At 33.6% G+C, this 13508-nt stretch overlaps 1 protein-coding gene across 3 annotated transcripts; it reads right to left on the bottom strand.

Moving 5' to 3' along the window:
- Nucleotides 1–3821: 3821 nt before the first annotated feature.
- On the bottom strand, nucleotides 3822–10169 carry LOC100778673 (superoxide dismutase [Fe] 3, chloroplastic). Of its 3 annotated transcripts, none has more exons than XM_003555615.5 (9): nucleotides 10024–10169; nucleotides 8760–8869; nucleotides 7860–7937; nucleotides 7040–7231; nucleotides 5277–5448; nucleotides 4801–4874; nucleotides 4688–4714; nucleotides 4546–4569; nucleotides 3822–4278 (listed from the first exon to the last, which is right to left on the bottom strand). In XM_003555615.5, the coding sequence occupies exons 2-9, from the start codon at nucleotides 8853–8855 to the stop codon at nucleotides 4153–4155; spliced, it is 789 nt and encodes a 262-aa protein (XP_003555663.1). In that variant the 5' UTR covers nucleotides 8856–8869; nucleotides 10024–10169; the 3' UTR covers nucleotides 3822–4152. The 3 variants fall into 3 exon arrangements, with proteins under 3 accessions (XP_003555663.1, XP_006605648.1, XP_014628506.1); XM_006605585.4 differs by lacking the exon at nucleotides 10024–10169 and adding an exon at nucleotides 9743–9987; XM_014773020.3 differs by lacking the exon at nucleotides 10024–10169 and adding an exon at nucleotides 9743–9996 and having other exon boundaries at nucleotides 4196–4295.
- Between the last annotated feature and the right edge of the window lie 3339 nt (nucleotides 10170–13508).

Below are 13508 nucleotides of genomic sequence, written 5' to 3'. Positions count from 1 at the left end.
ATTTATAGAATTGTAGTTAGATTTAATTAAGGAGATGATCAGAAGAAATTACAAACAAATAATGTCTCTAATTAATTCAAGTAATTATCTTCTTTTTCAACTAATCTATCCTTGAAAAATATCCTGCTTTTGATTTTCCTAACTTTTATATTTAATTTTCGCAATTTCTCCCTTCAGAACTTTTTCCTGATTTTTGGTCTCTAAAGCTGGAGATTGTTAAAAAAACTATAAAAATTCATTAAAAATAACTAAAATGTAAAATTCTACCTAAGACAAAGTAAAATTTGAATTTAAAGCTAATTTGATTCAAAACAAGGCCTAAAGTTGACTAAAATACCAAATAAATGTCACAAAATACATATGAAAATTCAGTAAATTTGACGTTTATCACCAGGCACAACTTCAAATCTGTTATTGTACTAATCGAAAACCAACATAAGAGGTTGACTAGATCTAACTTGTGGTTGTATCAGGATGAGTAGGTATCTACCTTTCCGTCAACCCATGTGTACCCCATAAGCGTGATTGGAGGAGGCAAGCGCTTCTCCTTCAACACTTGGAGCTTCTTAGGCCGAGATGCAACTCCTTAAGAAGTCCCCGTCTCGCCAATGGGATCCACCACCGAAGCCACAACATTCTCACCCACCTTTTCACCCATATTTGTCGGCAATTGGCTAAAAAATGTCGAAAGGTCACTAGACCCCTCGATTGTCGAGAGGTTAATTGAACTAGAAAAATCTGACACTGAGAAGTAAGAGTCAGATGACACTTCAAAAACTTTGTTGTCATACCCATGAACCTCAGACCCGTCTCCAATCGACTCCCTTAACAGCAAACCTTCAACCAAAACCATTATTACATGCCTAAAAAAGAATTGACTAGCTACACTACTCAACTGAGAGCGAAGAACACTATTTGGCTCATAACAAAGAAGTAAATATCAGGGGCAAAAAGTGAAGGGAGTCTTCCCCTTTATTTTTAGGAGTTGGGCTTGTGACCACCCCCATGTAAGATGACCGATTCATTCTCAAATATTCACTATATATCATTCTTACTTAAGCTTTGAAGCCTTTTGTAGGTACCTCCGCCTCCCGCTCTTCTGGACACTCACAACTATCTGGTCCATTTGTGACAGGAACAATTATACACAACTGGATTCACCGAATATAGCCAACATACTTTGATGAGGACAATTTCAACAAGTAAAAAAAAAAAAACTGGAAAAGAAACGTAGTGTAGCATTTTATAGTTACCTTTTGTTGCTTTATGTATGAATTATTCTATTATCTTTGCCGGGAACATAGATTGATGTATGTTACAAGTTCAGGTTGTGCTGCTTTCATCTTAGACATTGTTAAGTTTGGTTTGTCTCGATCTGGTATAAAGAGGGAGGTTATGTTTGTTAATTTGTGGATGATGATGTTTTGTAGTTGCTTCCGTTCATTACATTTCTGGTGCTATGTTCTGGATTGACCTTAATAATATTTTTTGGCTTATAAAAAAATTATTTTAATGTCATTGATACAAGCTCTTTGGTGAGGAATTGAAGTTGAAAATTATTTTCTTGAGCCCTTGCTACTTCATTTCCAAGAGTTAAGATTCTAAGGCAGAAGTCAACATTTTCAAGGGAGAAGTGAACATTTTTAATACAAGCGCTGCAACTTTTGAAACTTGAAAGCTATGAGGCCCAATTGACGTAGAGTAATATACTGTAACTAATTTTACAAAAAGTATTTTGACTTTCGATTTGATTATCTTTAAATATTAGTAATACACAATACATAACCATAGTTCTTATCCATGAAATCAATAGAACATTTCATTAGGCTGGAAACATGGAAATGCTCTAGGAAGAAATAAAGAGTCCAAACCTCAAGGTCGTGGAGGAATGAGATTAGGAAAAAAAGTGACCAACATAATGCATATTTGATAGTAATATACTTTAATTTTAAATTAGCATTGACTATTTTATAATAAATTGTCATATTAAGTAACTTTTATCACAATTCAAATTATAAATTATATATATAATACTTTTTAGTTTTAAGTGTTAAATTTTATAAATATATGTAGTATAATACATTGAATGCTAATCTTATATAATATGCATTGTTATAAATTTTTTAAAAAAATCCTATTCAACTAATAATAATTATATAATTCTATACCTTTCGTGTTATAATTATTTTCCTAAAAAAGATTATATACCTTTTTTAGGGACAAAAGATTAACTTGAAGATTTAAAAAATTCATATAAACTATTTTGAATAATTTACAAGAGAAATGTAAATATATAAATATGAACACTTTTTTTCTTCTAATCTTTGTTATCTGTCTGCATTCGTTAGATTTTGTAAATATCCTTGGTTCTTATCATTACTTGTCTGTTTATATTTCAGAGAAAATAATTTCCCCATTCCTTTGGTAGAAACTATTGATGCGGACTGCGGAGTCTTCATATTATCAAGAACTGCAAAACTATATACAGGTAGCAACCATTGTACTTCTATTGAAAAGAGAGAAATATGCACTTCTAGAGATTGGTTAAAGAAGAAGGTACTTGCAATCTATGGTAATTGTTAGATGTATTTAACATTAATTTAGAGATTTCTCTTAATAGATCATATATAAATGATAGCGATTGAACAAAGTCAAAAGTAAAATCTGATTTTTATAGGAGCAAAGAGCAAAGATCAAGTATGTAAGGGTGTTTGAGATCGAATATGAATAAATAATTTCTTCGTTGTGGAGAACAAGAATTAGAGCAAGTTGAAAAACATTTCAAAACTTGAAATGCGATTAAGTGCTTCTGTTATTTTCTTTGTGATATGGTTTATAATGTTGTGAGAATAGCCATAATTTATTACTGTTGCGTCAGCGGGGACAATTTTCCTTTTGATGTGGTTAGTTTGATAAATTTGGCTCAATAATCTCCTTTAGCAAATACTAATGCACTACGAATTAGTATATTTGGTCTATCTCTAGCAGTGATGCTATCTTTTTCTTCAAATGTAGAAGTGAAAAGTTTGGCATATCAAAGTTCCTAATTTTTACTGTTCCGATCAACTTGAAGCAAAATTGATTGATTATTTTAACTTTATTTTGAATTGTTCATATTCATCATTAATGAGTATCACATTATAATACCGTTACTACCAAGTTATAATACGGTTATAAAAAAGTTATTGTCGTTTTATTTCATATCTATCAATTCAAAGTTATTTATTTTTTTAAGAATAATCTAATAAGCAAATAAGCCCGTGCATCTCATGGATCACCCAACTAGTAATTGTTTAAAACATATAGTTTTCTAAAGAATATATGACACCAAGCCAAATTGAGATTACTTGAAATATAACATAAATGAAAAAAATATACAACCTAAATCTATCCTCAAAATTCATTGAATCTAATTTGTAGTCTAAATTTGTCAAAATTAACTTTTGGGCTTGGTCAAGCCGAATTAATAGAACATGACAAACTATGAATAGCCACAGGTGCAACATGCGAAAGATTTGCTCAAAAGTTCATTTCAGACATGAAGGGAAGGCAGACACAAGACTATAAGCTTTGAAGTCAAAGCAAATGCAGTCACAACCGGAATCACATTTTTGACTGTCATTTTCTGTGTGTTTGATAAAAGCTTCTTTAAAGAGAAACAATTACTTTTAGAAAAAAAAAACCTCAAGAAATTATCAAAACTAAAGTATCATTTCTCTAAAGTAAGCTGAATCAAAGACAATTTTCTTTTCTTTTCTGATTAACACAACCCCTCGAGTTGTACTTATATCAGTGTAACTGCATTCAGAATTGTGGGTCAGTTTTAAAATTTGGTAGCCTCTTGCCACATAAATAATTACATTCACACTTTCATACAATGAGACTGTAATAAGTCCAAGAACAAACTTGTTTTTTCTCTCTCGTTCTACATTGAAATCCTTGCCTCCTCTAAATTCAGTAGATCCCCCCAAATTACAAGTTGTCCTGAATCCTAAACACTGCAAAATTTGACAACCAGAAAGAAGCACATGGGGCAGTATTAATGTACTCATATGATGAGTGAAATCTACTCATTCCTTTTATCAACTCCACCTAAGATGCCATATGGCCATTGCCACCCCTGTAACTGTAATCATTAAGCGTTTCAATATTTCATGCAACAGGAATTTTAGGTTCTCCTAAGTTCACAAAAGCCTCTGCTCTTGTCAATCGGCCCATTGCAGCATCCCAAGACACAAGGTGGTTCATAAATACATCCACATACTTTGCTCTATCATTCTGTCCAAAAGTCACAACTGTTAGAGGAGTGTTAGGAACACACTCCTTCAATCACACTTTCTCTAATTGGTTAAAATTTATTAAAAATTACAAAATCAGGAGAAAGAATCATTAAATATGATGTGAGACCCACAAAATTTTGTCATTTTCAATAAATTTAAACCAATAACAGAGAGCATGTTCAAAAAACTGTGTTCATAGCATTTCTGTAATTGTTAAGTTAATGCCTTTATGGAAAATAACTGATGATTTATGATGGTTACATACCCTGTAATCCAGATAATATGCATGCTGCAGTATAGAAAGAGACAGTCAGTTAGTGATGACTATATAAAGGTTTTTGTTAAGTAATTTGCATGTGCATTTTTTGAGTTGTTGGAGTGAGAATGAGAGTGAGAGAGAGGCATACCTCCCACAAATCCAAATTGATAATTGGCTGCATGAGAAAAAAATAATTAGCTTCATATCCAATATTAACTCAAACATATTTTATGGAGGAAAATAGAAATATTAATAACTTACTATGTCATCCCACACAATTGGGCAAATGGCATTTGAAGTTTTGACTATCTCCAGTCGTTTCTCTTCTCTCTTCACTAAACAACCAACGAATTTTAGCATCAATCACCAACATTATTATTATTAAAGAAAAATATCAAACAAGAAGGTTACATTAAAAATAATATATCGGCATAGTTCTACTATACCCAAGAAATACAACGCAATTGTTCTGGAACTAAACCAACCAGAAATGAGAAAAGACTAGTTACTACATCAACTCATAGAATAATAAAATATTCTCAATTAGAATCTAATAATCACTCCAGATAAAACATAACAGAGGCTCTTATTTTTAAATTTTACATTAAATTTATGCATGTATATAATAAGAGAAATCCAAAGATTTTATGGCATATTAAGAGGATAATACGGAATTTGAACATTGTTTTAGAAATATTGGGACACCGCAGATGGGAATCAATTAGGAAGGAACTTACAAACTAGCCAAACCCAGCCAGATCCAAATAATGAGAGAGCAGCTCCAATAAACTTTTCCCTAAAATTTGTAAATGATCCAAAATCCTTTTCAATCTGTTGAAGGAGACCTAGTTTGGGCATATCACCCCCTCCTGGTTGCATGGATTCCCAGAAGAAGTCATGATTCCAAACCTGTGGAAAAGGGACAAAAATTAATTAGGGAACAAAAGTAGACATAGACAGCATTCAAATATAAAAGCAGATAGAAACCACAATTGTAATTTCATCATTATTAGCAATCAGACAACCAAACAAGATTAGCTTCTTCACACAGATAGGACACACTACTCCTAATATCATGCCAACTATAGAAAATGCAAACAACCAAATGAAATTTTGATAAAATATTTGAAGAGAAAAAAAGACAACAATCTAGAAAAGGGAAAATTATTTCATAAAGACAAGGACAAATGGAAATGGTGCTTTCCAAATCATATTTATTTAGTTTCAGACTCAGATTGTTATATTTAATACTTCTACGGTGATAGAAATTTGGTATCTGTATTGCAGAAATATAGGGGTCAACTTCCTAATTAGAAGAATAGAACATTCACACCCTTGGTACTTCTTTGAGGGACTGCACCTCCCAAGCCAAAGGCATATTCTCTTACAAATAACAAGATATCTTTCCCTCTCAACCCCTCTTCTTATTTATAGGCAACATGCTTTAAAGAAACTATCTCACATAACTAACTAAATGACAATATAACTAATAAATAGGTAACTAATGAACCTATTGTGACTAACAACTAACAGGGTTACCTAACATATGGTCTTTAGAAGAGTCTAAGAGACTCTCAGGAGAAGGTTTTCTGATCTTAACTAGGGCAGATGCCAAACTTCCAACAGTGTGCTCACCAATTGTACATCACCACAAACATAACTTAGTATATCTACAGTTTGTAGACAATTTTCAGAGCCCTATATTTTAATAGAAGAAAAATAGAAGTAAAAAAAGAAACAGAGACAACAGGAAAATAGATAAATGGAGAAAAAGAAAGTATCAAAATAATTACTTTTTTTCTAGGATGGAATTAAAGAAACCATATGAATTGGGTACCCCACCCTCAAAGACATTGAGCTTTTCTTAGCAATAATTGCCATGTTCAGTTCCTATCCTACAGCAATAGGCAAGTAACATGTAAAAATATTGTCCCTAATCTTAAGTTCAAGCTCTCCCTGCAACCACATGGAATAATATCCCAGTATTTCACAATAATGAGACCCCCTTATAACTTTTTGAAGCTAAAAGATGAAATTCTAAGCTTTGATAGTGTTATAATAAATATTTCCCTTGGTTTACATATCATGAACATTATTCACTCTCCCACTGAATACATGTAATCAATTATCATACCTATGCACTTCATAGGTAAAATTTCATATAGTTATGATCCTTAACTAAAGAAAACTTCTATTTATTTTTTTGAATAAAAAATAAATTGGAGTACATTACACTTACTTGAGATTTACCTAAATTAATCTCACCTGCACACCAATTTTTCTTTTCTGTTCATATATACCATTCATATGGTCTTGTGTAGAAACAAAAAATTAAAGGGAGTGAGACTAATTTTGGAAATCTTAGATGATGTTAATATTGTCAACATTATGTATATCCTAATTTTTATAGACTGGAGCATTTTCAATATTTTTATGAATAAGCAATTTCAGAATCAATTTAAAATGATCAAAGCCAGTGAGCAATCAATCTAATAAGTACCTCAGCTGCATTGTTGAATTCAGGCAGAGGATTCCCATTGTTGTATGTCACTTTGACTAGTTCATCCAAAGTGTAACCATACAGTATATCATCCTTCTCCAGCTGTTTGTTCAAACCTTCTATAAAATTCTGATGATATTCACCCCAGTGCATATCAATTGTCCTCTTGCTCATATAAGGCTCTAAGGCATCCTAAGAAATATGAAGCAGCAAAATAAAGTCAGAATTATCAATTATGATATAAAGGGCCTATTAGTGGCTGCAGTGAGTAATGTTGAGCATCCAGTTTATAAGGGCTACAATAGGGTTCTAGGATTCCTGATTATCAATATCATATGGGCTAAGTCTTATAAATCCAACAGTGTTGGGTTACACAGCCAACGGAAACTTTCTTATAAAGACAGACCTCTTTGTCTCAATAAAAAAGAAGGTTTCAATCAAAAGAAATTATCTAACAGAAATAAATTTTCACATAAAAGGCAATTCAAAATGGTAACTTACATTTTAGAGTTCATTGAAGGTTGGATGTAATTGTATGTTTCATCATAAACAAAACCTTCTATGTAATGTCATCCCTTTGTTAATTACAATGTTCTTTTTCTCAATTCCTAGCTTCTTTTTTTTATCATTATAATGGTTGAAGTGGCAGTATTCATTGTAACTATCACTAGCTTATACAATTTAAACTACGAATGCAATTATTTCTCTGATAAGCTTACTGCTGCATTAGATGACTCAAATAATCCAAGCAAATAGGCCAAAACAGCATAATTATTTCCAAACTAAAACATGGATTCAAACAACAAAGTGAATCACTTACAAGTTCATAAGGAGGGGTCGTCAAGCCATAAAATGCAGCGATTTTTGAGGATCTAGGTGAGCCATCAAACCTCTTTTTCTGGTTAAAATGCAATGAGGGAAACATGTCAGCACAAATCAGGAAAGGAAGTTTCCTTAGGGAAGAAATCTCCTGTGACGAATCAGGATTCAAGAATCACATAAATCAATTTCAATCTATCAAAAGAAGCAGCCCATAGCTGGTAGCGAATTTCATTTAGCGTGCCCAAATGCTTTAGAATAAAACATCCAATGACTCTTCACAGTTTTTTATGTTATGGAATGATGCTATCCCATTAGTCACTCCATGTTGTCATAAACCTTTTACACAAAAAATTATAGAGAACTGACAAAACAAACTTATTCTACAAGAAATCAACACTACAGAGCCTCAGTATTTCCAACTTTATGCCTATTAGTCATTTACTCAATTACTTTCCTTGTCGGACTAACAGTCATATTTTGTTTCCTTAAAAAACTGTTATGACTTTCAGTAATGAAAACCCATCTAAAGGCAACAGAAACTCTGCAATTATAGGTCTTAACTTTGTAGCTTTATCTGTTTCAATTTCTATGAAATATAATAATAGCTCATGCATGTTCATGCAAAACAATAGGCTCGCTCAATTCAATGATTTATCATGTCTTCCAAAAAGGTTAAATTATGCTTATTTAATTCTGTATGTAACTTCATTTATCAAAAGTAATCAAAAGACAAACATGATACCAAAAGTCAATGCAGACAATGAAACTTAAGTGCAATGCATGTGCATGTTTATTAAGTATATTACTAGAAAAGGTAGCTAAAGAAATTACAAAAAATTAAGAAGGAACACTAATCAGCAAGACATCGTGATAACGAATATCAGTCTCAGAAAGTTACCCTGTGAAGAAGCTTGGGAATCTTGAACTGTCTAGATAAGTCAGCCAAAATGAGATGAGAACTAGTAGGGATAGGATTGAAGTAACAGGAAGCCATTGCTACTTTGTTGCCTAGCATTTACAAAAGCATATCAATGCATCATTTCAGTTGATTATGTTCCATAAAACAACCATTATAAACCAAAATGTAGATTTCAATGATACAAGTCTCACATCTGAGTTAAATTTCACATTCTAGATGAACAATGCAGTGGAGAATAGAAAGTAATCATAGCATTTTCAATACAAAACCGATGTCAGCCAACACCCATAACCCAAGCACATGCCTTTCCCAAATGGGGCAACGACATATAGGCAAAAAAACTCAATTGAACAGAGCTTGACCCAAGGATTCGCCTGACATTTACTATTGATTCCAGATTCCAGATTCCAGATTTCCAGATATTAAATTTCAGTTAAACCTAATATATTTATATACATACGATAGAAACCCATAATTGCTACCACAAAAGATGGTTTTTGAACCAGTGTAATTGTGAACTCTCTTCTAAGCTTCACATACAGTGTGTTTTAGTGCATTAAGGCTGTGATGGAAATTAGCAAATGGACTAGGTAACACCAGCACAACATCTCAGAATGTAAAACTAAAAACAGTTGCGATTTCACCCAAAATTACACAAACAAGGCATATAAACAAATATATGACCAATCCCTAAAAGACAACAATAACAACAACAACAACAACAACAACACGGAGCTTTGAGATAAGGCCGTCAAACACTTTACAAAATGCTGACAAAACAGAAAGAATGTGAGTCTGAGAGTGTAATCATTTAGACATTTAAACAAGCACTTGCCATACTTATGAACTTGATATTTCAATAAGGCAAACGACAACGTACCCGTCAAATTAATACTCAATATAATGGTGAACCAAAGACAAAGGGAGTCAAAAGAAGATTGCAAAGACACCAAAGATGCTACCTTTTGTTGAAATTCTAAACCAACCATTTTGTGCATAAATTTGTCCCATGACATTAGCTAAGATTTGAACTTGTGTAAGCACGTTCATAAATGAAATGGAAACAAATAGAGACATCACTTGCAAACCCCAATTTTAATGAATAGAAGTAATTGGTAGCAGAAATTAAGAGAGAGAGAGAGAGAGAGAAGCAAAAAAAAAAAAAAAGAAAACAGAAAACTAAGTTGCAGAGAAAACAGTAAACCCAAACACGGGAATTTGAGAAAGGGGAAAGGGAAGTTACAAGAACCGCTAAGGGTGTTGTTGGTGATGCCCGCATAAAAGAGGGAACAGAGTCTTCAAAGTCCAAACCTTTCAGGCTTTGGGAATGGTGAAGTTGTTGCTTGTTGTTCAGCTGAGCAGAGATAATGTAACATACACATTTTAACATCCACGTGTAATTACCGTTATTTGTTTGACTTAATTGAAATTTGCTTAAATTACTCATTTCATCCTATAGTTTCCCCAAATATATATTTTTAGTCCTTATAATTTGAAAGTAATTTTTTTAGTCATATAATTTATATTTTAATTTTCTTTTAGTCCATATAGTTTAAAAGTAATTTTTTTAGTCCTTACAATTTGTATTTTAATTTTATTTTAGTCCCTATAGTTTGAAAGTGATCCTTTTAGTTCCTATAATTTATATTTTAATTACCTTTTAGTCCTTACTAAAAAAATATAAAAATAATTAGTTACAAATCAATTATAAATTATCAACTATTTTTATTATAAATTATCTTGCGATAAATTAGTTACAAATTACTTGTTAATATTCCCCTTCTCTTCCTACTCTGGTTCGTGCAGAAGAAAGGGAGAGAACACCATCAATTATATGTTTCCAAGAGAAACGGTCATTCTCGTTAGAACTAGATGGTTGAACACAATTCCTAATTGCTTGGCAAACATCAAGAGGTAACATGGAAGGTAACTTGACAAATACCTTTCCAGAAATTGGACCTGACCCATTTGTCTTCCTCCCTACTTTAGGGATATCTCCAGAACCACATTTTTACTTGGATCTCATAATGCTGGTCCAAAACAAGTGCCATCCAACTTTCATAAGGAAACCCTGTTATGAATGATAGGCACTTATATTTCCTCGAGTCATCTATAGACTAGAAGCCAAATTGATTAGAAATGTCCTCTTTGATTCTCCGGTTGACATTTTTAGAAAAATAGGTTATGGTATTGTCCATATTGACTTTGGCACCTGAGCTTTCACAGAAAAGCTTTGGGGCTGACTCGATAGTCTCCACCTAATCAAAAGAAGTCTTTGAAAAAAGAATTAAATTGTTAGCAAAAGCAAGATGAGATATAGAAGGGCCACCTTTATTAAGTTGAATAGGCTTCTAGATTTTTTGTATCTCTCCAAACAGAGGACAAATAGTTAAGGAGAGATGGAATCTCCCTGCTTGACTCTTCTCTTTGGAATAAAATAGTCCAAGGCCTTCCTTGATGTAGCTCCATGTGGAGCTTGTAAGCTTTGGATCTTCTTCATCAATGAAGTCTTTTGCTTCTTGAAGATCAATTGCAGCGGAATGAAGAAGGAAGAAAGATGATTGGAGACTCCACTTCAAGGAGAAGATGAGTCGAGAGCAAGCTCACCACCATAGGAAGTCATGGATAAGAGCTTGAAGGTAGGAGAAGATAAGGGGAGAGAGAAGGAGAGAACGAGCACGAAATTTTATGCCTCAAATGAGGTCTGAACTTTGAAGTCTAATTCTCAAATGATCAAAGTTGAGAAAATGCACCTTATTCTCTTAGGATCCGTGAGAACCCCTTAATCTTTATTTAAAAAATCAAGGAAAGTAATGCAATAAAACATACCTTTTTCTGTATTTTGATGTTGATTATTCCTACCAAAAAATACAACAAACCTAAGGTGTCCCTTATGATCACCTAAGTGTTTGTATTGAAACTAAAAATAAGAACAAACCTACCATAGAATCCTTGTGTATGTGAATCATGAAGATGTTGGATGCATGAGTGATTTTAAAAAATAGGGTTGCTCCACTCAACACATTCATCATACCACCTATCATAGGGATTTGGTGTCTCATAATACCTATTTTGTGCACCAACAAAGCACAAGGATTTAAGCTCTTACGAACCAAATCCTTATCCAACAACTCCTTTACTTGAGGAATAACCTCAAGCTCAAGAGGTATGACAGTGCTAAGGGATGTTTCCCTTGATAGGAGAAGGTAGAAGGATTGTTTAAGAAGAAATGTTCTTTTGATATCACCTTTTGTTGCAAAATGGTTTTCCTTCTTAACTATATTCTTGGAAGAATCTTTTTCCTCTTTTTCCTTCCCCTTGGCCTTTGAAGACAAGGCCTTACTATCCTTGTTTTTCTAGTTTTTCTTCCTCATCACTCTTATCTTTCATAGTTAGTTGATCTTTGGCCACCCGTGAAGGTGTTTGAGGATGCAACACAAACTTTGTTCAAAGGTGGGTGAAGGTGATCTCATTAATTAGGCTATGATAGATGATTTTCCTATCATATTGCCATGACCTACCTAAGAGAAAGTGTCTTGCCTCCATAGGAACTACGTCACAAATTACTTCATCCTTATATGTTCCAATGGAGAAGGGCACTTTCACTTGTTGATTGAATATCATCTCCCCTTGCTCATTGAGCCATTGAAGTTTGTAAGGCTTTGGATGAGGAGTGATAGCAAAGCTCAACTTAGAGACTAATCATGTGTTGCAACATGAACCACCATCTACAATGAGAGTGCATGTGTTATATAAAATGTTACACCTTGTGTGAAAAATATTCTCTCTTTGAGATTCGGTCAAGTCACAAGATTGGCCTCCTAGAAGCCTTTTGGCCATTAAAAGGTCCCCTTCTTCTTGGGGGTAGATTTCTTCACTAGATTCTTCCCCTTTTGCTTCTTCACTTTCACTAGAGGAAGGTGAAGTAGTAACCTCATCTTGGCTACTATAAATGTTGTGGCCTCTCATAATCTTAGTTTTCTTGGTGGGGCATTGAAAAGCAATGTGTCCTCTTCCAAGACGTTTAAAGCACTTTATAAAGCTAGTATTCTCTTGCATACTAGCCTTAGGGGATTGCTTTTCTATTGTCTTCTCCTTATCATCTTTGGCTTAGAAGGTGTAACCCCTAAGATGCCTTGACCTTGGTCTTTCTTTGGATAAGAGCGAGAGCCATAAGATTTTGAAGTAGGCTTCCTTTTAAGTTGTCGCTCTACCCTTATGCAAAGTTGGACTAGGTCATCTAGGTCCCTATATGGAAGGAGCTTAACCTTGTCCCTCACTTCCATATTAAGCCCACTAAGGAACCTAGCAATACTTCTTCTTTCCTCCTCCCTAAGCCCAGCTCTCAAAATGAGTAGTTCCATTTGTTTCCTATATTCTTCAACACTCATACTCCCTTGTCTAAGCCTTTGGAGCTTGTCCATAAGCTCCCTTTCACAGTAGAAGGGGATGTGTCTCTTCCTAAGAGCACTTTTCAAGTTATTCCAATACTCTACTGGAGGATCTCCATGAATCCTTCTTTACCTAACAAGGGAAGTCCACCAATAGAGTGCATACCCTTGGAAGCTAAGGGTAGCCAAAGGAACCTTCCTTTCCTCACTTGTATGATGGCAAGCAAAGAGTTGCTCAACCTTCATTTCTCAATCTAAATAAGCCTCTACATTGTTTTTCCCATGGAAGTATGAGAGGTTAATATTAGCCTCTTGAGGTTTTCTTTCCTTTTCTCTC

The sequence above is a fragment of the Glycine max genome, chromosome 20, assembly GCF_000004515.6.
Source record: "Glycine max cultivar Williams 82 chromosome 20, Glycine_max_v4.0, whole genome shotgun sequence".
In the NCBI taxonomy this organism is placed as follows: domain Eukaryota; kingdom Viridiplantae; phylum Streptophyta; class Magnoliopsida; order Fabales; family Fabaceae; genus Glycine; species Glycine max.
The sequence above is the reverse complement of the archived record's forward strand: the minus strand, read 5'-3'. Positions and strand labels throughout refer to the sequence as shown.